The following is a 23,513-nucleotide window of genomic DNA, read 5'->3' as shown; positions in this document are numbered from 1 at the left end:
CATGCACACTTTAACACTCAAACACACACATAATACAAATTGTTGCTTTATAGTTGTTTTTTATAACAACATATATGTTCAATTAACATATTGTTTTAAATTTAATTTTAAATATTTTGTAGTTTTGATAATTGGCTAACTTAGATAAGTCATTTGTATTATTTATATAAATAAATAAAATCTGTATGTAACAGTAGTGTTAATTAAAAAAAAAAATTATTTGTAAGTAGGAACACTGACCATATTTTGATAAATGAAACAATAGCACCAAAAAATGAATTAATTATATACTGTATTAATATAAATTGTAATACCATTTTTAATAATATATGATAAATTTACTACGGTTGTGTATATTAAAATGCAATAAAATATTGATAATAGTACAATACATTATTATAATTTCTATTGATCTAGCTTTAAAATATACATGGTTTTTATGTAGTATTTAAAAAACCTACCTAGCGTTTTTAAACATTAACAACATGGTACATAGATTAAAGTAAAAGTCTATTTATTGTTTACTTTTCGTTTTTATACTCATCATAATTATACGTTTTTATTGGTAGGTCAAACTTAATGTATCCCCAGTCTTTGGCTTTTTGCACTGCAATAAGTAGTTTCTCATACTGTTTTTGACATATCCCTGTTAACCTGTGAAAAATGTTACATTACAAAGTAAACTAACATGAAATTATATTATTATATGTGTTGCACAAGCAAATACTACTTACTTATAGGACAATACTTGACCGGAATGAGGACTAATGAATTGTTTGAGTAGTTCAATGTTTCTATAATCAAGAACTAAATATTCATCACGGCATACTGGACATGGATTACCAGAAGTAATCAAATCGGCTCTCTAGTAAAATGTATAATAAGATAGGTATAAAGAGCAGCTAAAAGTAATGAGTAATTAACATTAACATACAATACATGTTTTTCTAGTTTTCCTTGGCGGAATACTTCCTTTATGATTTCTACGATATTCTTTCCATACTGGATTATTTCCGTAAGTAGATTTGTAGGCTAAAAAAAAAGAAAACTCAAGTATAATAAAATATATACTTCTATTTATTGAATTAGTTTTATTAGTTGTTATTGAAGAACTATAATTCATTATAATGATGAATAGATTATAATTCATTATTTTAAACTATAGCTAAATACAAAAATTAAAAATATAGAAGAAACAATGCCAGATTACAAAGTAATTACATGTAAGAAACTTTTCAATTTAAAACTACTATTGTCGAATAAAATGGTTGAAATAGAAGATATCTACTTTTTGATTTAATAAAGATTGCTGCTTACTTGGATTTTAAATGACATCTTATTAAAAGCTCAACAATCAGCTAGTTTCAATATAATATTTCAAACTTGATTCCTAGTTTTATTTTTAAAGGGACTGAATTTTTAAAAATTAAATATACTTTGTTGTGAATTGTCAAGAACAATTCAACTTTACAGGAAAACATTTTTTTAAATTGATAGTACTCATTATACTGATTACGAATCTGCAAAAATGTTGGGCTGCTTGCAATTAGATTAGAAGTTATAAATGGTTAAACAAATGTGTCTATAACTAAAATGGTCATGCATGTAATTAATCACATAAGATTATAAAAAAAAATGTCCAGTTAAAAAGATAAAAAAAGGGATTGCCAATGATTAATATTAAGGTTAATTAGTGTAGCTAATTCATATTTTTTTATGAACTATTTAGTAGGCAATAGCTTAAGTATTTTGTAAATCTCAGCCTTCTAATTTCATATTAATCATACGTAACTGTTAAATAAGAATTTAGCAACAAATAACAATTTAAGTGATGATGTATTACTACTGTTAATATTTAATTAGATAACTTTATTTTGTAAGCAAAATATTATAACAATAAAATCATTATTACCGTCACTTTTTAAATATTCGATACTAGTTTCAACTGGTATAATTGTACTGCGATCTCTTAGAGGATCACGTTTTACATAAGATTCCGAAACCTGTTCCGATAAAGTTTCATTATACCTGATAAAACTGGTGTATACATTTCTACTGGTGTTCTAGAAACAAAAATTACCATTAAGCAATAGTACTTAACTTTGTCGAACAAACACAATTTAGTTAGGTTTTCTTATTATTATTATTGACAGCTAACTTACATGCACTACATGTTTTACGACTGGAAAACTGCTTGCTGTTTTGTACAGAGCTACAGACAACGTACGAAATGAGTTTAATATCATTTTATTGGAAATAGAACAAATATTAACACTGCACTATGTTTTTGTACAGTTTTTTAGTTGTTAGCAAAAAGCTTAAGTAAAAAAAGTGAGTAATGACTATTGACTATAATGTAAATTGTGATTTACAAGAGATTACATGCTGTTTGCCGACTACGACTACCGTGTACCGAAACCAGAGTTATCAATATCAAGAATGGTTCTTGGTGTTCGAATGGCTCTGTACAATGTAGATAGTTAAAAAGTACCTCCATTAGCTACATAGATAACACCAAAAACATTATCACAGCAGACAATATTATTTAAATATTTTAACTGTTTGAGTTTCAATATCAATATTTTTTAATTACTAAATATTGTTATTGAATAGTTTATTTAGATTTATTAATAAAAGCAAACTACACCAGATTTTAGTAACTTAAAAATATCTTGTTCATCTCAATAGTTTTTGGAGTAGAGATGTCGTAGTGATGAAGTGGTAGTTACCCAAGCGCATCCCTGTTAACTAGCGCATAATATTGTTGTTTATAGTTGATAAGGAATTCTGTTCATAATTTAATCAAAATATTTGTGTAGCTTCAGTTGATAGTTTGTTGAACACGCCTTGAATTGTTCTGTATTCTTTTCCGATGAACTGACTATTAAGTTTATTCACTTTACAAATCCTCGCAACATGCAGCATTACGGCAGCAAGACCAATTTCATTGGCATTGACAATGACAAACGTCACATGCCATTGTCCAAAAGATTCATCATGTATGCCTACGACAAGGATACTGGTGAAGTATTTGGGCGTACACCCTCCAACTGGGGTAAGACCTCTGTTATAATTATTAAACAACCATAAATAATTAAAAAAAACCCAAGACTGGGTTTGGCGTTTTATGCGCTTCTGGGATTTATGTTTTGTTTATTGACAAAAGGGTGTGTCTGCCATTGTTTGTGTTTAGTTTTTTGATATTTTTTAGAACACAAGTTATAAACGTTTCAAATAATACATATTTTTCAAATGGTTTTTGTTAATTCGTAAACTGCTCCCAGCAAACTTTTTTCTCTATATTTTGTTATTTGTATGATCTATTTATCTTTTTTTTACCCATATCAACTTTTGTGTTTTAAATATTGTGGCATAAATTAACTTTACCGGACACTTTTTTTTGCCATATGATGGTGTTACGCTGATTTAGAATTTGAAGTCAGATATAGGCGGCCTCCTCTAGTTCAAAAGTTATATTTCTGAATGTATAATAATAGGTGGCGGTCAGTGGAAGATGCGGCTGCCCGCACCATACATTTGTTGGCAACGCAAGGATGGGTTAGGTTTGAAATCAAAATTTGCAAATTTCAAGTAGCTATAACTTTTAACTAAAACAGGTCCCCCTAATTCTGTTTCAGATTTGTAATTAGCCTTAAAACTCTATAATATAGCAAAAAAATATTATGCAAAAAAGGGTGTCCGGTAAAATAAATTTGTTCCAATAATTTGACTAGTATACGATGATTCTATGCTTTTGATAATAGAAAAGGATCTTAACTTAAGAGAGTCCTAGCCTCTTTAGAAGGTTTCAAAGTTTGATGGTACGTAGATCAGCAATAGATTTACAAACATAATGTTACATTTAAATAGTGTGATGCTTGGTGATATAAATATCAAAAAGTATCAAGTTGTTCAAGTTGAAACCAATTCAGGAAGATGGATTTGTAAATAACTTAAGACTTTTTTAAAATTATAAGTTTAAATTTATTGTACATTAAAATATGAGTAGCCAAACTGCTACATAGATGTATTTTGCTTGAGTGTAATAATTCGTCTAGAATAGGCTTGGATCCTACTCCTATTTATATGGTTATGCTAATCTGTGTAAATGTGTTATTGTGTAAGTTGTGTTGACTTGATGGGCGGACGCTACAGCGAACGCACATCGTATGATTATTTTAATTGGTATTATTTTGGCAATCTAATCTTATAAAATGGCAATAACATGTTTTTCCCAAATAGCTTATCAGAGCGGAACGGACTCTAAATAGTTTTGATATATATATATTTGTAATGTAATTTAATCACTACGCCAGATAATCATGCAGGTGCGCTCTGTAATGACCATTAGTCATCTTTAGTATAAGTATGCCAATGCATGACTCAGAGAGCTATTATAATATGAGTAATATTAGGCTTAGTGTAGTTGTGTGTTTTGTGTAAATGGTGTGTAGCGGTTAACTGAAGGTTAGGGTCATAACAATACTATAAATTTAAAACGTTTCTATAAATATCTTTTACTTTTTGCTGCCTTTTATGTCAAAACCTTTTTTTGTTGCAAAACTTTTCCGCTGTTTGTTAGTAGTATCACTAAACTCCATTAGGTTATGTGAAACGTGTGTAAACGTCACTCTTAGTCAGTCCCTAATAGGAGAAATGGTATGGTAAATTAGGCTTTAGAACTTGTGGTTTTGGGATTTATGTATCATGAGAAGTTTTGCTCTATATTGAAAATCTAACCAATAACTTTATGTCTCTAGCTAGCTGCATAACCGTAGTATTTTGATTATTTTAGTGTTGGATTTTATATTTTGTTAAATTATTACAGAGCTAATATATATTTACGGCAGTTTTTTTTTTAAATTTCAAATGAAAAGCATAGGCTATAAATTCACAGGACATAATTATTTTTCTTTCATTGTAAAAACTTATGTTTAATAATCTTTTATTTTTTAGCTCAAATAGGATTGTATTATACAGCATTTTATCTATCGCTTGTTGCCATGTTTTCTGTGGTACTATGGATTTTCTTTCAAACATTAGATCCACGTACGCCAACAAGACAATTGGAACATTCATTGATAGGCACAAATCCAGGTATTTATTGTACAAAAAAATTAATATAAAATGTTTTTTTTAATACTTTTGTCAAAGTCTAACCACTCTCTGAGTATAAATAGTTAAAAAACTTGTAGTATGTAGCGTTGAGCCCCAATGGCTTGTTAAGCCTGAAAAAAATTGTGACACTTTTATATGGTTTTTAAAACGAACTTTGTTACTATTATTTTTAGGCTTAGGATTTAGACCTATGTCCAATGAAACTCATAGTACTTTGATTCATATCAACAGTAAATCCGTTGAAGAATACTCTGTGTGGATGAGAAGACTCGCTGACTTTTTAGATGGTATGACTGTTTTGTTAGTTTTAAACGTTGGTATAAATTGGTAAATGTAATCCATTATTATCCATTACAGTTTACAAGAAACCCGGTTTAACACCAGGAAGAGGTCAAAACATAGCTACATGTAATTACGAAAACCCGCCTGGTAAAGGAAAAGTGTGTGATGTCGACGTTAAAGCATTTGAGCTATGTACAGAAGAACATAGATTTTATTTTGATCGACAAGCACCGTGTATATTTTTAAAACTCAACAAGGTAATGTAAAAGAAGTATGAAGCAATTAATCTAATTAGTATCTGGCATATCATAACCTTAGTTTTTTCCAGTTTATTTTCAGGTCATATTCTTCTAAACACTTCTGCATCTCTTCTTCTAATGCAATTTCCATCTCGTTTTCAGTTATTAAAGCAATGTCGTTTGCGGAGCTATACATTTTTTATAAGTTCTCTTCCGATAAATACATTAAACAACATTGGTGATATATTATAATATTGTGATAGATATAGCTAAATTTTTATGTTTTTTATTTATAAATTAAAGCATAGTGCAAAAAAACTGGGTTAGCTAAAAAAAAATTGTTTTTATAAAACCTTTATTTAGAATTTTTATTAAATTAATTATAATTAAAACCAATAAATTATTGTTAACGGTCACATTATAAAAAAAAGTTAGGCATTAGTGTAACATAAATATATAATCTGTTGCTTACATATTTTTTGTGTCCTCTACCAATATCTTCTAATGTAAAGAAAATTAAATTTTTTTTACAATTACTGACATGAAACATGATTTTAGAATACACTTGTAAATGTTTCTTTTGCAGATTTATGGTTGGAACCCAATTTTCTATGATGACCCTAACGACCTTCCTTCAGATATGCCAGATTGGCTACAATTCCACATCAAAAACATAACCAATCCACATGAAGTTAGTTTAAATTATTCATTAAATTAATATAGTTTCTTGTCAACATTGTTTTTTTATCTCAGATTAAAAATAAGTTAGCAATAGTTATTTACTTACATTATAATTTATTTAGTTGAAAACTGTATGGGTGTCTTGTGACGGAGAAACTACGGCAGACAAAGAGCTTATTGGACCAATGTCTTATTGGCCTATTCCTGGATTTCCTGGATACTTCTTTCCATTTGAAAACTCTGAAGGATATCTCAGTCCTCTGGTCGCAATGCATTTTAGGAGACCAGCAAGTATGTTGAATGCAAAACCATCTTATAATATATCAAAACAATGTTAATTATCAATGTGTAAACATCTTAACGCGCGATTTGGCTAGGATTAAATTGGTGCAACTAATACTGAAGTAGTAGTGATAAAGTGAATCCGACAGGTTGTCAGAAATAATTGTTACAGATATAAAGCAGACAATCTGTTTAACATCTCGTTATCTTAAGTGGGGTTTACATTGATTGATTTCCGGTGTGTGGCTTGTTACCAACAAAGTCGCCTGACACAAAAGTCAACAGTCAACTTTGACTCATGTGATTTTATTCACCTGCTGCTATTTACATAGTCAAACGGCCTAGTCATACGGCTGAAATCGTCCCATGTAAATCCCGCATTAACAGCAACACCACGTTATCTGGTGTATTTTAAAGGACAATAAAATTTGTCAAATGTATATGATTTCTGTCAAATCGTTTTGTAAAAACGTCAAATTTGATCTAAACATATATGTTTTGATAATTAAATTATTACTAGGTACACTTTGTCTAAAGTGTCAATCGAAGTATCTATAGAAGCAAGTATTAATAAAATAAATAGAAAACAATACTAGATAACATAAAAAAAAGTTATTTATAATAATTTATTGTTGATAATTGAGAAAATGTACTTGACTAATAAAATTTAACAGATTTCTTTCACTTTAATTAAAGCATAAATTAATAATACGGCGGCCATGTTAAGTTCAACTTGTTTTTTTTCAATGTGGAATTTCTATTAAAACTAGCAAGAAGTTTACACATAACCATTGTGAATACTGCTGTGACTAACTTAGTTTTTTGTTTTGTATTTTAGAAAGCATTGTTATAAATATACTGTGCAAAGCATGGGCAAAGAATATTGTTCATAAACAAAATGGCGTCAACAGAGGATCAGTGCATTTTGAACTCATGATTGATTAGGTTCTTAATAATTATTTAAGAATAATACGACCCGTAAGAGTTTTATCATAACAAGTAAATTTTTGACATGTTTTGAATAATAACATACGATTTTTAACAATATTTCATATTTTAGAAATTATCATAAAGGTATACAATTTTTAACATTTTACTCTATAAAACAGTATTATTTATTAACTAGGAAACAAAATAAAAAAATATTATAAAAATATCCACAAAAGTGTATAATCATTTTCTTCTATATTGTGCAATTGAGTTCTTTTTCTAAAACATAAAAACAATTTATTATATACTTATAACATTTCCATTGTATAAAGTTTATATTTAAATTTAATGTTTTGTGTGTTTTACAACTTGATTTATAATAATTATTATTCTTGTATACATTTTTTTTTATTGCCTAATTGGCATGTATTTATGTTACAGTCAGGAATTGAAACAATATATTGAATTCCATTCCAACTTTGCTGCAGCAATATATTGTTTCAAGTTACCCTATTTCGACATTGACAGAACAATATAATGCTCTAGGTTATTATTCCGTTTCGACTACAGTGAAAACAATACATTTCAAGAAGTATGGCAACATCGACAGAGTAATCAAGAGCATTATTAAAATTAAATCGTTTCGTTTGAGTAGGAATGGAGTAATCTGAAACAATATATTGTTCTATCAAGGTCAGAATAGAGAAATCCGGAAAATATAATATTCCAATAAATTGTTCCGTTTCCCTAGCTATAGTGTATACCTTCCATTAAGTTGTTAAGAGTAATATTTAAGTTTTAAAAATGAATCTTATTAAGGTATATCGATTTACTTTTAATAGTTTTTAACTGTTTTTTTCGATAAAACAAATAATAATTAATTTTAATCTCGTTTATGTACACTACTCTTAAATAATAATTATATAAATGGTTGTAAATTGAACACTATACCATATTTCCCTTTTCTCATTATTGTAGTTTTTTTTATTATTATTTAAAATAGTTAATTTATAACATTAAACAATATATTTTATACTATTGTGATACATTTTAAATATTTTATTTATTTTAAGTTAGTTTTTAACAAAATAAGTTTAATATATTTAACCTACGTGTTCACTAACATTAACAATAACTCCGATTCTCACAAGTAAAAAATTTAATTTGTTTAAAACAACCTATTAGTTATTGTTATAAAAATAAATAAATGTTACCTTTAATATATAACATTTATTATAGAACAATATGTAAGTTAAAATTTTGTATATACTATAATATGCCAAATTTGTAACTTTTGTGGTAAAATATACATTTTGTTCATAACTTTAAAATAATTTTATAATATACGTTTTTGATTCCTCATAGAGGAAGCTACGGTTTCCTGCAAAATTTTTTTCCGATTATCGAAATGGCTGTGAGACCTTATATTGTATTGTAATCGAAAATAGAACAACTTGGCATTCTGTCAATTGGTGTGTATGCGTGCGCGTTGGTCTGTGCAAATACTATGTCCTTTTATAGCGACTATGCGGATTTATATTTTTCCCAAAAATTTGAACAGTATTTGTTCGGTTGTCTAGATGAACTTATTAAAATTTTGTGGTGACCAGGTGATGAGTTTCATTTGGAGGGATTTTTTTTAATTCCTTTATATTGATCACAGATAACTGAAATTTTTATATTTGTGTAGTAGACTGTACTCGACATGTAAAAAATTAGTATTTTTCTCTTATTTCAGGCGACACTGTTCATTTCCTAACCGGAAAATGTGTGAAATCAGTTTTGGCAGCAATGAATAATTTGTAATAATGGTTAATTTCTGGCTACACTGATGCTCTTAACAATTTTACTGATTTCGAGTTCTCAATTCTCATTAGCTGTTTCTTGAGAGTTCTGTGCCTTAAATATTTAGAGTTTAGCTTTAGACCCTGATATAGTTTAAGTAGTTAGTATGGAAATTAGAAACCAAAAATTGAACAGTACTAAAATTTATAGTTGGTGGTTTTTTAAAAATTATAAATATTGAAATTTGAGAAACAAAAATATTGAAGAAGTTATGTGTCAATGATGTTGCAGCGGTTATATTTATTTGTGTTACATCGCATTATTGTGGCTTGTGCTAAGGCCTAAGACAATATAATCTCATTTTATTTCCACGACACATATTATTATTATATCTTTATGTTTGTATGTATTATTTTACCAGTTTTAAATTTTAGAGGGAAATGTATGTACTAAATTACTCAATAATACAGGTTCAATAGTATATTGAACCTGTATCTAAAAAGTTGATTATAAATTTTGTTTTTATGATTATGCATTAATGCTGTTTTAACAATAATTCTCAGTAAAAAAAAAAATTGTTTTGCTCTAATCACACCAACCTTTTTTTTTTTTATTTGTGGTGTCTAGGTATTTTTCTAAAGCTTTGTTTTCACCTGTAAACAATCAATAATTGGTCTTGTATTAGGAAATGGCTAATGTTAGTTCCACATGACTTAAGTACCCTATTATTATAATAAAACCATCCAATTAATGCTATAGATAAAGATTTCATATTTTACTATAATACATTTATTAACTTGTTCAAATTATATTGTAAGCTCAGGTCCTAACTAAAGGTCCACGATCAAGTGTCAACAGACAACAATAGTATATTATAGTAGTATATATTATATAATTTGATAATAGTTTAAAGTTTGTACAATTGATTAATGTAATTTATTATTATCCTTTTATACTTACCATAATCTTAGTTATCTTTAGGTATCTTATCACTTAACGGATAGCATTTTTAGCCCATGTTGATTTTCACCTCAATTTGTATGAAGTAAAAACTAAGAACTTAAAACTATGATATTTATGCTGTTAAATATGATTTCATAAAAAAAAACTTTGAAGGAGCAAAATAAGTAAATAATAATAAAATTAAGGATAATGTTAAATTTTGACAGTTTTTGAATAAAAAGAAATACAAATTAATGAAAAATCAAGTTTTTTTTTTATAAGAAATGGTGGGCATCTTGACTTCACCATTGTATGCCATCATATTTAAAGTAAAAATCAAGTACTTAGTAGAAAAAAAAGAATTCAGTTTTTTTTTTGAAAGGCCTATGACTTCCATAGTACATAAATCTGAGCAGAAAACTCTACAAGTGTCAAAACTCAATATTAACTCAATATGTCAAGTCAATATGAACGCGAAGAGGATTTGAAAAAAAAATTAAAAATACATTTATATATTATGTATAACATTTGATAATCATCCTTATCGCAATCTTGTACGATACACATCTTGAAAATATAATTGTTTTGTTATATTTAATATTTATATACATATATTTTTTTTTATATAGCCTTTATATATTTTTAGTACGAGTTCTTTTTGGAATAAAAACAATTGGTGGGCCGCAGGTTGAGTATGGCTGTACTAATGGATCTAAAGATTACATTTTTTTAAAAATTAATTAGGTATATATTAATTTAAATACACACCAATAGTTTTACTTAAAGACTGCCGCAGATGATTGTTAACCTCAAGAACTTTCATAACATACTGATATAGTTTTTCATTTTCTGTCCTCAGGGATTTGTTAGCTTTTTCCAACTGCATTTTTTCTTCTTCCAAATTTTGCAACGCTTTGGTCATGTTAGAACAGAGCTATTTAAGATTTATTATAAGATAAATAATAGTATATTATATGATAAATGATAATACATCATTATAGATACAATATAAAAACTAAAAAATAGCTATTATTTCATATTTTCATATAAAAAGACACAAAACATTAGAACTTGTTCATTTAGACTTACTTCTGTGACAACGTTAATATTTTCGTTAACTTTTTGATAAGACATAGTAAAAACTAAAAAGCTAATCAACTATCACTAAGCCACGTAACCGTTTTGACAGTCAAATTGTATAATTATATGACGATGAATTATGAAATTGTGAATTATAAAATTTAACCATATAACATGTTTATGAAATTGTTAATTATAATATATAACCAAGGTCCAAGTTGGGGGTGGAAGAGCGTGTTGAAAGCGGCAATGGTCCTAAATGGACCGTTATAAGCCTTAGAAGATAAACACAGTATTGAATATCAGTGTTGCCGAAACGCTAAAACTCGTGCATAATTTTAAAATGATGACATTAATCTTACACGTAAAAAAAGAACTTTATTGGTTAATCGTAATGTTTGTATTTACATTTTGTTTAAAATAGTATTTTATTTGATTGAAATAAATGAAAAGCGATATTTAAAAGAAAATAAGGCTGGCAACATTTCTGTGTTTATGGTTAGGTTAAATAACTTTCTGAAGAACAACTGTCAATTCTGTACTAACAGGAAAACATAACTTATACGTTTTTATTAAGTTGGTCTGATTGAAGCCTATTATTTCATCTTTGTAAATATAATAAAATAGTTGAGTAATTAGGGTCACACAAATATATTTAAAAATATATTTTATCATGGCCTACAACTCCTTTTTTAGTAATTTGCTGTTTGAAAAAATAAAAATAAAAAACAATATCATTAAGGCCTAGTTTTAGTTATGTTTTTTAGTTCATATTATAAAACATGTCGAAACATTCTTAGACGTAACACTTTTTTTTACAAAAACGATGCATACGAAAGCCCAAAAAATGAATTTCCAAAGCTAACTGTTTAAATAACTTAAATAGCGATTGTAGTAATCCCAGTCACAGTACAAAAAATAGTAGTTGCAGCTCAGTAGAGTAAGAAATAGACTTTTTAAAATAGGTAACACACAATTTATAATAGGTACAGCCATAGCTGTTGCTAGAATAATTACCAGGAGGGATGCACAGAATTTTAATACTATATTTTAACCCGGGTAGTCAAGTATTTTAAACGGCCCGAGTCACGACGTATGCCGGGTAAAGGGCCGTTATAGCTGCCTAGGGTCACATGAATAACTCGTATTATACTAATTTCTTTCTACAACAGCGGTTCTCAAATTTCTTTATTTGTGGAGCCCTTAACTTGCTAAATAAAATCTAAGGAGCCCCAAAAGGCTCTCGAATAAAAAAAATCGCAGGTTTATCTTAGGCGTCTTTATAATTAGTTCCAAGATGGCGATGCAATTTGGCAGAAAACATAGAACTATTAGGAAAAACTTTTACTACATAAAATGTACTGTGCTCTGTGGATAATAATTTGCATCTATGAAATCAAACGACATGTAACTTATCATATTTCCTTATTTTTACATAAAGCAGTATAAGTTTGTTGGGTAAACTATTTTCTATTCTTAAATAAAATATAATTATCTTATGCAAAACCAAATAAACGGACAGAATTTGTCAGTGGTAACTGATTCAGTAATGAATGGTGCCAGAATAAAACACAGGACGTCTTGGTCGGTTATATAAGAACCACAGCGGCTGTTAATGTGTATATTTTTATTATTACTAATTAACGTTGTTACAGAGCCGTCACAAAGCAGAAGGCAGAAAGAATAAAAATACATATTTCATTGAAATTTACTATCAAGGTTGTCGCAGAAGGGGCCTTATCGGTTATCGTCTATCAATGACTCATATACACAGGATGATACAGGTTTTTTTCATACAAACTTTGAGAATATTATCATGTTGGTAAGCGGAATCGAAAAAAAATCTCGTAGCCAGGCGGTTCTAGGACTCAAATTTCGTACGGGTAATTTCTTTATTCTTTATACAAAATGTAGTTAAACATATAATGTTATTAAAAATTATAGGTAATATAAACTATATTTTTATAATCCATACATTTTGGTACGGGCTGCCCACCCTGCCCGTAAGCTAGAACCGCCACTGCTCGTAGCGTCACCCCGGCGTCTGAAAATCCCGAAAATCGTGTGACATATTAAAATAGGGATTTCAGGGGACAAAAAAATCTCGAGCTGCATTTAATTTTGTAATAAATTTAATATTAAATGTAGCTGCCGTAAGTACCCTTTTAAGTCCCGCATTTGCTTTTGCTTTAGGTTTTTGATTCCGCTCACTGACATGAGATCATTCTCAAAGTTTGTTCCGTGCCTGGATCACTCTGTATATATGTATGTATATATATATATATATATTATGTACAAACCGGAAGTTATCCTATAAACGTCTAAGTTAACTTGAGCATGTTCTTATTCATTAGACATTTATGTTAATTAGCTTATTACTGATATCCACAACAGAAATATTTATTCAGTAAAGGTACAGTATTATTTCGTTGAAGTCGGAAGTGAATCAGTTAAATAAAAACCAGCACAGTGGAGTTGGAGCATAATGGGGACGGGAAGGTCTCAGGTCTACAGGAATTATTATAACTAAAAGTGATAAAAAATGGTTAAAAGCGAATAAACGCTTCAATGCAAATTTGTGAATAGTGTTTTCAAACCAGTATAACAGGAAAAAATGTCTTCCCCTGTGGAGGGCGGGAAATGTGTAAATTAAAAATTGAGAATATTGCCGTATGAGGCTCAACAACAAGTATACATTTTCCAATTTAAAAAGATTTCCCTAGAACGAAAAATATAGGTTACAAACGTATTTATTTAATTGTACTTATATTTACTACTTGTACAGTAGTAAAAATAATAATAATAGTTGAAAAACACATTTAAATATCATATTTTTAAAAATAAATAAGTTTTAACGGCAAACATACCAAATAAACATTCTTTATAAATTTCAACTAGATCCGACCATTAGTCTCGAAATTATAGCTAGAAAAATTGAAAACCCGTATAATCCTATTTTTGTTTTCCCGATTTATAGGGTGAAGTATGAGTGTAATTATTCAAATTTTACCCCCCAAAGTACCAACTAGATAAAATTTGTGATTTATATAGTTGCTACTCATCACTTTCAAAGGATTTAAAAATACAATTATACATTACATTAATACGACCGGTGATTACTTATAGAGCTGAGACATGGCCATTAAGGAAATATGATGAAAGAAAACTCTTAGTTCTGGAAAGAAAAATACTGCGAAAGATTTTTGGACCAGTAAAGTACATGCTAAGCGGTGAGTGGAGAATAAGAAAAAATGATGAATTAGAAACGCTCTTCCATAAACCCAGTATACTCGAAACAATAAAGAACAAAAGATTGCTATGGGCTGGGCATGCTTGGCGTAGTCAAAACCCACTCATACGCATAGTATTAGAAGAAAACCTTACTGGGAAAAGACCGCTGGGAAGACCACGTCTGAGATGGGAGGACGTAGTAAGGAATGATGTGAAAGCATTAGGAGGAGGTGTAGACTGAAGGATACAGGCATCGAATAGAGAAAATTGGAAGCAAGGATGTATGTCGGGATGGTCCTAGTGGCCGAGTTTACCAAAGAAGAAGAAGAAGATAGTTGCTACTCAAAGAAATCGGTCCAGTATAAAAGAAAATTACAGTGAGTACAGACTAAAAAGCACTTAATGCTAATAAAACTACAAGCTAAAAAATGTAGGTACCTAACAGTATTTTTTTTTTATTAATTACATCTTAGTATTAATTCATATATATTACTTGGTCCTTTATTCAGTTAGTTTTCATTCACTTTATTTAGTTTCTTCAAAAATACGTCTGGCTGAATGGCAATAGCGTTGTTTAAACACATTGCTAGCTTGAAAATCATCAATCGCGCCTATTATCATTACATTTTTCCCAACGGCGTTACGTTTATGTGGATATTATTGTTTGATAGTGTTTTTGTGCAATGTCTATACATAATATGTACAGAGGTCTTTCGAAACGGGTTCTTTTACATAAGTGGAAAATACCGTCGGTGTGGCCCAGATTGTATGCGGAATCCTTGTCGTGTAGTCCTACTGGAGTATCACCATCGCAAAAAGGGTTGGTACTGGGATGTTACGTACGACACGGTGATCGGACGGGCGAGACTCTGACATTAACGAAGACTGCCAGTAAGTTCAATGACATCGTTAAAGGCAAACTGCTAGAACAACTTAAAGCGGCCAAGCCACCACCGGCCAAGTGCGAAGTACGAACATTTTTTGGGCTAGACACTGAGTTCCCGTACGTGTCCGTGGTCGGGTTAGACGACGGGTGTCTCGGGTACAACGAGCGAGAAGGAATAAACGATGAAATGGAATGCGTGCGAAACGCGGCAGCTCTGGGCACAAAATCGTTACTCAATTTTGACTTGCAGAAAATATATCTGGAGAGCTTTGAATCGGCACAGAATTCGGCCGAAGGTGCGTCGATGGGTATGTGGTCATACGATGAGCTCAAATCCAGAGAAAATAAAAAGGCTCTGCCTAAAATTGAATTGTATGACAGCTGCGACTGGTATGAGTGGCAAATTGGCCTGCAGAAGGGTGCGGCGCAGAATCTGACACGGCAGTTGCAAGATATTCCGGCCAACTTACTGACACCCAAATCGTTTGCTCGACAAGCAGTCACTCTGTTGTCTAACCAAGGCATTGATGTCATCGTGCGAGCAAAGCGATTTATGGAGTCGAGAAAAATGAACGGGTTGCTGGCTGTGTCCAGCGGATCATGCGAAGAGCCACAACTCCTAGAATGCACGTACGAAGGATGCGATATGAACGCGCCACCCATCGTATTGATCGCTCCAGGCCTAACATACAACTCCGGAGGTCTTGGCTCATTGAGGACGTGCTCATTACAAAAGTACGTTCGGGGTGAAGTATCTGGCGCCGCGTGTCTAATTAGCGTTCTACGGGCAGTAAGCGCCCTGGAATTAAAATTGAACATTAAAGCGTTTATACCGCTGTCAGAGAACATCATAGGATCGGGAGCCATGGAGCCCGGGGCAGTTGTGGACATGAAAAAATTAACGGTTTTGGTGAAAGACACGGCCAAAGCCAACCAGTTGATCGTAGCAGATGTGTTGACCATGATCGCTTCTGACTCTTGTTACAAGCCCCATATGCTGCTCGACTTAGGGCCGTATAGCGACCGCACCGAGGTCTGGACTACTCAGGCTGTGGGTGCATTCACTAGTAATGATTCACTAATGGAATCGTTGCGGGCGGCTGCCATGAAAACCGGAGACCGCGTATGGCGATTACCGCTATGGAAACAGGCCAGCGTGCAGATGACATCTGCGGCCCAAGAAGTGGATGTCGTCAACTCAATGCCCATTTTTGGCGGATTTGCAATGCAGGCTGCCGCATTCCTTCAACAATTCGTGCCACTAGCCGTCCCCTGGCTGCACTTAGAAATCGGTGGTCTCCTCCGAACCAATGGACTAGATGCTGCCTATCTAGCGCCCGGTATGTCCGGTCGACCCACACGAACGCTAATAGAACTTTTAGGACAGATGACCTGCCCACAACCCACGAAATAATTAATCGTGATATTTTAACGTATTATACTTTAGAAATATATTTTAATGTTACTATGGTATCGTGTTGTTATCGTTACAAGGTCGCAAAGAATTTTGTACATTTTAAATAATACATATATAATATATAGCATATAGCATAATATGTACATATTTATATATATGTACATATATATAAATGAAAATCTGTTCGCTGGTGATCGCATCACTTGAGAACGGCTGGACCGATTTGGCTCATTATTTAAAAAAAATTGTCGTAGTAGTCCGAATAAGCTTTTTACGGAAAGAAAAATTGAAAAAGTTGCCCGAAAAATTTTAGTGAAATTAGTAGCAATTTTAACATGAATGAATTCTGATTAATGAATAAATAGTTTGTTAGAGCCAGCAACAATTTAAATTAACAATCGCTGGTAACACCGATTGTATACCACACACATATTTTACATTTATAATTTTCTTATAGTTTTTTTTAAACAAATACCCACCCAGAGTAGAAAAATTCAAAGTAAAAATAATTAAATATTGTGGTTAATTAACCGATATTAGTAAATTCATCATTTTAATACTCATATGAATGATGAATTTTAAAATCTATTTTAAGTCATCATATAACTTAAGCAAATACAAAATATACATAGGTGTACATTTGTAATTACTCTGTTGCAATTGTATTTCTTAATCCAAGCGAAACCGGGTACTTAGCTAGTTGTATTTCTAAATTGTAATATGGAAAATCAGATTAAGCTCAGTCCCATATAAGACTACCATCGCAGTCTCCTAGGAAAGTTTCCTAGTGGATTCGCTATCCAAGATGGTCCATCAGTCCGTCGATAGCTAGAAAGATCACAGCTTTTTGCTTACTTAGTTAGTACCGGTTTGAAACTAAGTAACACAAATGTCACACTAACCTAGCATTTGAAATAGAACTGTTGAAAATAGTCACGCGATCAGATTTGATAGTGTGATTAAAAGTTTTTCTTTCATAAGTTACACATGATGTGAAACGAAAGATTCATGATACGCGTCTGGTTGGATTCAAATACGAATGATTAAAAATAAATATAATTATATTTTAATGGTTAGATTGTTGTTAAATTGCCGTCAATAATTATTATAAATATAAACGTACTAAGTAATTTACGTTAATATAGTTAATACTTTCAGAACTATAAAAAACATTTTGTTTTGCTATGTATAGCATTGTAAAAACAAACAAATAAAATAACGTTCCCATTACAATAACAGCTTATGAGTAATTAAGTAATGAAGGGGCTCACATTAAGTGGCTTGTTGGATATATTTTATTTTGCCCACGAGTTTCGCAGTTTCCTCGTCTAGTTTTTTCAGAACAGTCATACTTTTCGAGTATTTCGTTTTGGTGTGACCTCTTTTTTCCCTCATTTGATGAATGTTATCAACAAAGTGGTTAACACTCTTCTGCAACTCGTCTATCAGCATGACTGGACGCTGCATGATATAATCGGATTGGGAACTGCACGGTACTCGGTTGATGACTGTCCCGGACGTTTTTGCGTTGTGGTCGTTTCGTTGCCTCGCGGTCGACACTGTTCTGTTACGCCTCGCACAGATGGTCACGTTCTCGCTCGACGCGCTGGCCGTCGTCACCGTCAACAGCGTTTCTTTGCTCGTGGCCGCCGTGATCGTCAGCAGCGAATCTCTGCTAGCGGCCGTCGTACATCGTCGGTGTTTTTCTGACGGGTCTAATTTATATACAGCGCCCCTGCCACCGCCTATCCTCAAACCGTCTTTACACGTAATTCTGTGCACATTCAAGCCGCTCCTGTTGGCGTAGTCAGTGACCGTTGCGCATTGCCGGAAAGTCTTTTCCCGCACTTCACCCATGTCTGTGGTCAATTGTTCCATCGTTTTGATAAAGTCGTCCGTTGTGGCATTGGACGTGCGCAAGTCGATTCTATTAAGCGGACATATTAGTTTGTGAGCACACATCGAGTGGCCGTTGCCGTTCAAAGTTTCATTTCTGTCGCTTCGGTATGCTGCCCCCTGATCTGTCGTTCTCTTTAACAGTTCTGCAAATAGAAAGAGTCAACTAAATGTATTTATATTGCACTCCTCTTGTACAAATCGCGTTCACCTCGTTTTGTCGCTGTTTTCGGGTCGAGTTGACGGTTGACCGCCTCTTCCGCCACCGATTGTGGTCGATTAGTGGCCACCGGTAGTTTTCGGCCTGTGGGTGCCGCCGTCATCGCCCTATCCCTGAGTTGCCGGTAACGAGCTTGCGGTGTGACCGCGGAAGGATTTTTCAGATCGGCGGCGGCCGCCGAGGCAGGAGTGGTGTCTTTGACGAAGAAAGACATGCGTAGTGCCACGTTGCCGTTGCCTGTACCGCAATGCAATTTGTAGTTTTTGAACGCCACTTCCTGGTCCCAGTCCCGACCGATTACCTGGAATTCTTTTAGCCGGATCACGACCAGTCCCACTCTTTGCCTCTCGTATAACTCGTCGTCCACGTAATTGTCACCGCGGTAGGCCGGAATCGTCGGTATTCGAAAACATTGTACCAGTACCACTCCGTTTGCGGTTCGCATACTCTTCACCCTCGTCTTGTCGGCCGTCCACACGAACCGCTCGTCAAAGTTGATCCGGTACCGATGCGCCGGAAAAGCGCGCGAGCTCGACCGGAGTGCATCGTCAAACGTGGCCTCTAACGACACGTGGCCTTCGATCAGCTCGAATCCGATGCCGTGGTGGACGCGTACGATTACGCTCAAGTTGTCCGACCGCAACCTGTTCATATTGTCAGTATGCTGACACCGGTCGCTATTGAAAGTACATACCGTTGCTATGGTCGAGTACTGTGGTACACTAGTGGTTGCTATACTTATGTGGAACCGACGCACTTTCTGAACTCTGTACATGACATCCAAAGACCTTGTAGACACCATGCACGTCGTGAATACAAATCAACAATGAATACCAACAGAAGAGTCCGGTGCATAACCGGCTATCTCCATATTTTGAAATTGTTGAGGACCGCCCAAAAGAAAATCCATTGTCCCATTTACCACTATTGGCGGGGGAAAATGCGTTTTGTATTATCTTCTAGGCAATAGTCCGATTTTACTGTCTGATGCACCAAAATTTAAATACTTTTCCGTGAAAAAACAATTTTTTTTTTAAATTGGAGATAGCCGGTTCTTGTACCATGGATCCTTCATTATAGCTGCCCAGCTTGTAGCTTGGTGGCCATATTATAACCTATAGGAGGCGGAGACACTCTCAAACACAGAAATTAAACTAAAATAAAAAATAAACGATGATATTATGTTCTCAATACATTATAGTTAAGACCCTCGGTCTGATGCTAGTCTACATAAGTAAAAAAAAAACATTGAGTTCAATAAATACGATACGGTAGTTATCATGAATCGTGACCATAAATAATCCTATTAATAATATTCCTTAAAATTACTTACATTCGTCGCCAGTTATCTTCCCAAAACATTTTTTTTGAGACTAACAAAATAGAAGCATCATTGTTTTTCCTGAATCTGGATTTTGATAGCCACGCCTCTAATTTATATATATTTGAATTGGCTAGTTGTTAGTTACATAAAAATGTAACTCTTCCCATCCTTGGTCGACTCATATTGTAAGAGTACATGTAAAATGTGTACACAAAAACAGTGTAGTAAAAAAGAAAAAATATCCAGGACTTGTCACCCTAAACCTTTTTTTTAAATAACAAATGTTCGAACTTTAATTTGTTTGTAACTATTCTAGTTAATTATCTAGAATTAAATATCAATGACATAATTAATAAATATATTATTGACACTATTATTCTTGTAATACTCGAACAAACATGATATACTTATAAAAGTTTTGGAGGGGAAAGATATGCGGCGCATTGAATGTATAATATACAGGGTGATCCAACTAACGTAAGACACTCATTTTCTCGGAAAATATGAATATTTTGAAAAAACATTTTTTCCTATTCTTTTAGGTATAAGTTTTACTACATTTTTCAATGCTTCGAAAATTTTTATTTTCATCCCTTATACGATAAAAAGGGTCTAAGTTCACGTTTTCAAATGGCAACATATGTTTTTAATTCCATAAATTTGTAGGCAAAAAATTTAAAAATATGTTATCGTTTGAATTATTAATTTTTATCCATCTAGTCGTTAGCTATGACTTTGTAAAGATATTACATTTTCTCTTAAATATTGTTATATTTCTTTGGTTTTCCAAAGACCGGGAGCCAATAAAATACTTATTTATGATCGCATTGTCCGATAGATGAGTACACAGATAACCAAACACAATAAAATGTTTTGTGATATTTTGTTTGACTAGCGTTTCATATTTATAGATTACCGACTTTTCTAACACACCGTCATGACAGGTAGGTTGACAGACCTATATTGACAGCAGCTAACGAATGGCTATTTAACCATAACAATCAAAAACCGTGGTACAAGTAGGTTGATAACTGCTGCTATGATGATAATACAAAATATTATTATCATTAGTTATCATATTTTTCTACTATCTATGTTCTACATTCAACAAGTAACAGCACAGTACAACAGATCATTATTATGCTATTTGAAAATTATAATTTTTAGTTTTTATAGGTAGTAAACAATAGCTTTAAAATTTGGCTTACAATCTCATAAGTGCATACATTGAATAAGACACGCGTCGAGAAGCGTTACTATTATTTGTTTAGTTATGTTCAATTTATTCAAAATATGTTCTGTGCTCAAATAATTGTTTTAAACAATTTACACTAAATAAGGAATTTTGGATTTAATTTGCTTACTATTTTAATTCTACAGTAAATATTTAAAATGTTGCTTATTTTACATTTATAACTAACTTTTTTTTATTATATAAACAACTTTATTAATAAAAAATAATGCAATAAAGTGGACTGTGTTTAAATGATTAAGTTGTCTAAAGACTAGATGTTTGTAAACAGTGTTTTAGGAACCTACAACAAAATCACAGTTAAGTTTGAAATTGTATTAATTATCAACTTAATTTAAGCCGGTAGTTCCAAACTGTGATTTAAAGTACTTTTACTTTTTTTTCTGTTTTCCCCATCCTGTTGGCAAAAAAGATTTGATTTTTCTGTAACGGTAAATTTTTCAACATAATTGATATTTCATTTTTTTTTAAGTCAAGTTATTTCTTATTAAGATCCCGTTAATAAAAATATGGATCAATAGTTTGTGACTCAATTACACAAAATCACACAGTGATACTCAAACTTCAGAAATAAAGTTAGGGTTTGTGTCACGCAAACATTAAATTATCAGAACTTGTCTTTTTTATTTTATTAATAACTATTAAATTAAATAGTTTATATGTTCTTATATTTTTATTAGTACTTACTAATTATTATTATAACTTATAAGGTGTATAATGTTATAATAATAGTGATTCTAAAGCCTTTATAATAAAATATGTCTGTTTCAAAAATTTCAAATTGAAAAGTTAATTCTTTTACAGTTGAATCTGCTATTTTGATTTTATGTATAGTCAGTATTTTCTTATTTTTATTATTTTCTTCACTATTTAATATCTAGAAAATTAAAAGCTTAATAGATTTTATTTGTTTAAAAAGAAAACCATTATTTGATATTTCCTTGTTTACTATACAAATTAAAGTATTGTCATTATTAATCTATTATAACGGGTACGTTTTACTAAGATTATGTAAAAGTGGCAATATTAAATCAAAAATAGCCTTAGCTAAATTGTAGTATCTAAATTTAACAATTATTCTGTAATAAAACACATTATTAAGGATTTAAATTTTATGGAATTTGTACGCGACAAGTTTGTCCGATTTTATACACATACATACATGTATACTATATTTATGTATGAACACAAATAATTATAAAATCAATTATACTAACTTATAATGCATAGTTGTTAAAAATAAAATTTATTTACCTTTAATGATGCAAATAATGGTTAAAAGAATATTTGCTGTAATGCGTATGCAACAATTTTCCTACTTTAAAGAGTTAAAAACAATTTTTATTAATTTTTACTGTGTATTTTACAAAATTTGAACATTGATAACACATAGTCAAACAATTGTGTTGATAAATTTCAACGACAAATATATAGTATAGTATAACATTTAAAGAACAATAATAATCTTTTGTCTGATAATATAAGTATTTAACTAATAAAATATTCATAAACTAATTATTAATACAACAATAAATTTAAAAATTACAAATGTTACTATTTTGAAAATATTCAATCAAAAATATTAAACAAAAACAATATCTATACATTTGAAATTGTTCAACTTCTATAATACTGATTTAAATTTTTTTCTTTTAACAATCGTTGGTAATTAAACAAATCTAACAAAATCAAAATTCAATAAATAAAATTAACTATAAGAATTATCTTAGGCAAGTTCAAAAAAATAATTTACTTGATTTACTGAATTCATTAAATACAAATTAATAGAATTACAACTTTTCAAAGAGAGAATTATTGTATATTAATAAATTTGATATAAAATTTAACTTTGATAGCCAAATACCCGTGTCAGTTATAGCTAAAACTTTATGATCAAATATCCGTAATGTATGTTAAACACACAATATATGGGTTAGCTCATTGTAAG

The 23,513-nt window shown here is 31.3% G+C and overlaps 3 protein-coding genes across 5 annotated transcripts; 2 read left to right on the top strand and 1 right to left on the bottom strand.

The window, feature by feature from the left end:
- Positions 1–275: 275 nt before the first annotated feature.
- Positions 276–2,415, bottom strand: LOC126836642 (28S ribosomal protein S18b, mitochondrial). The gene is made up of 5 exons (XM_050570216.1): positions 2,163–2,415; positions 1,913–2,063; positions 935–1,032; positions 735–865; positions 276–654 (listed from the first exon to the last, which is right to left on the bottom strand). The coding sequence occupies exons 1-5, from the start codon at positions 2,244–2,246 to the stop codon at positions 522–524; spliced, it is 597 nt and encodes a 198-aa protein (XP_050426173.1). The 5' UTR covers positions 2,247–2,415; the 3' UTR covers positions 276–521.
- Positions 2,416–2,798: 383 nt separating this feature from the next.
- LOC126836666 (sodium/potassium-transporting ATPase subunit beta-2-like) lies at positions 2,799–8,673 on the top strand. Of its 3 annotated transcripts, none has more exons than XM_050570262.1 (7): positions 2,799–3,055; positions 4,957–5,097; positions 5,292–5,405; positions 5,476–5,657; positions 6,226–6,330; positions 6,443–6,611; positions 7,441–8,670. In XM_050570262.1, the coding sequence occupies exons 1-7, from the start codon at positions 2,917–2,919 to the stop codon at positions 7,545–7,547; spliced, it is 957 nt and encodes a 318-aa protein (XP_050426219.1). In that variant the 5' UTR covers positions 2,799–2,916; the 3' UTR covers positions 7,548–8,670. The 3 variants fall into 3 exon arrangements, with proteins under 3 accessions (XP_050426219.1, XP_050426220.1, XP_050426221.1); XM_050570263.1 differs by lacking the exon at positions 2,799–3,055 and adding an exon at positions 4,339–4,467 and having other exon boundaries at positions 7,441–8,673; XM_050570264.1 differs by lacking the exon at positions 2,799–3,055 and adding an exon at positions 4,519–4,659 and having other exon boundaries at positions 7,441–8,673.
- A 6,176-nt stretch (positions 8,674–14,849) lies between these two features.
- Positions 14,850–16,870, top strand: LOC126837006 (cytosol aminopeptidase-like). The gene is made up of 2 exons (XM_050570731.1): positions 14,850–14,947; positions 15,277–16,870. Exons 1-2 carry the CDS (start codon positions 14,850–14,852, stop codon positions 16,868–16,870), a joined length of 1,692 nt encoding a protein of 563 aa, XP_050426688.1.
- The last annotated feature ends 6,643 nt before the right edge of the window (positions 16,871–23,513 follow it).

Source organism: Adelges cooleyi, unplaced genomic scaffold, assembly GCF_023614345.1.
Source record: "Adelges cooleyi isolate 19-005CV unplaced genomic scaffold, UGA_ACOO_1.1 ACOO_flye_CR_arks_rails_tigmint_CR_PRNA_247, whole genome shotgun sequence".
Taxonomy (NCBI): domain Eukaryota; kingdom Metazoa; phylum Arthropoda; class Insecta; order Hemiptera; family Adelgidae; genus Adelges; species Adelges cooleyi.
Note: the sequence above shows the minus strand (reverse complement) of the source record. Positions and strands in the feature narration are given on the sequence as shown.

What these genes read in the sequence shown, in the direction of transcription:
- LOC126837006 (XM_050570731.1), top strand. Translation starts at nt 14,850, where the DNA reads ATGTATGTCGGGATGGTCCTAGTGGCCGAGTTTACCAAAGAAGAAGAA. An exon ending in CAGTATAAAAGAAAATTACA is followed by an intron (nt 14,948 to 15,276) that starts GTGAGTACAGAC and finishes TAATATGTACAG; the next exon opens with AGGTCTTTCGAAACGGGTTC.
- LOC126836666 (XM_050570262.1), top strand. Translation starts at nt 2,917, where the DNA reads ATGCAGCATTACGGCAGCAAGACCAATTTCATTGGCATTGACAATGAC. An exon ending in ATTGATAGGCACAAATCCAG is followed by an intron (nt 5,098 to 5,291) that starts GTATTTATTGTA and finishes TATTATTTTTAG; the next exon opens with GCTTAGGATTTAGACCTATG. An exon ending in ACTCGCTGACTTTTTAGATG is followed by an intron (nt 5,406 to 5,475) that starts GTATGACTGTTT and finishes TATCCATTACAG; the next exon opens with TTTACAAGAAACCCGGTTTA.
- LOC126836642 (XM_050570216.1), bottom strand. Translation starts at nt 2,246, where the DNA reads ATGATATTAAACTCATTTCGTACGTTGTCTGTAGCTCTGTACAAAACA. An exon ending in CGAATATTTAAAAAGTGACG is followed by an intron (nt 1,033 to 1,912) that starts GTAATAATGATT and finishes CTTTTTTTTTAG; the next exon opens with CCTACAAATCTACTTACGGA. An exon ending in AAACTAGAAAAACATGTATT is followed by an intron (nt 866 to 934) that starts GTATGTTAATGT and finishes ACATTTTACTAG; the next exon opens with AGAGCCGATTTGATTACTTC.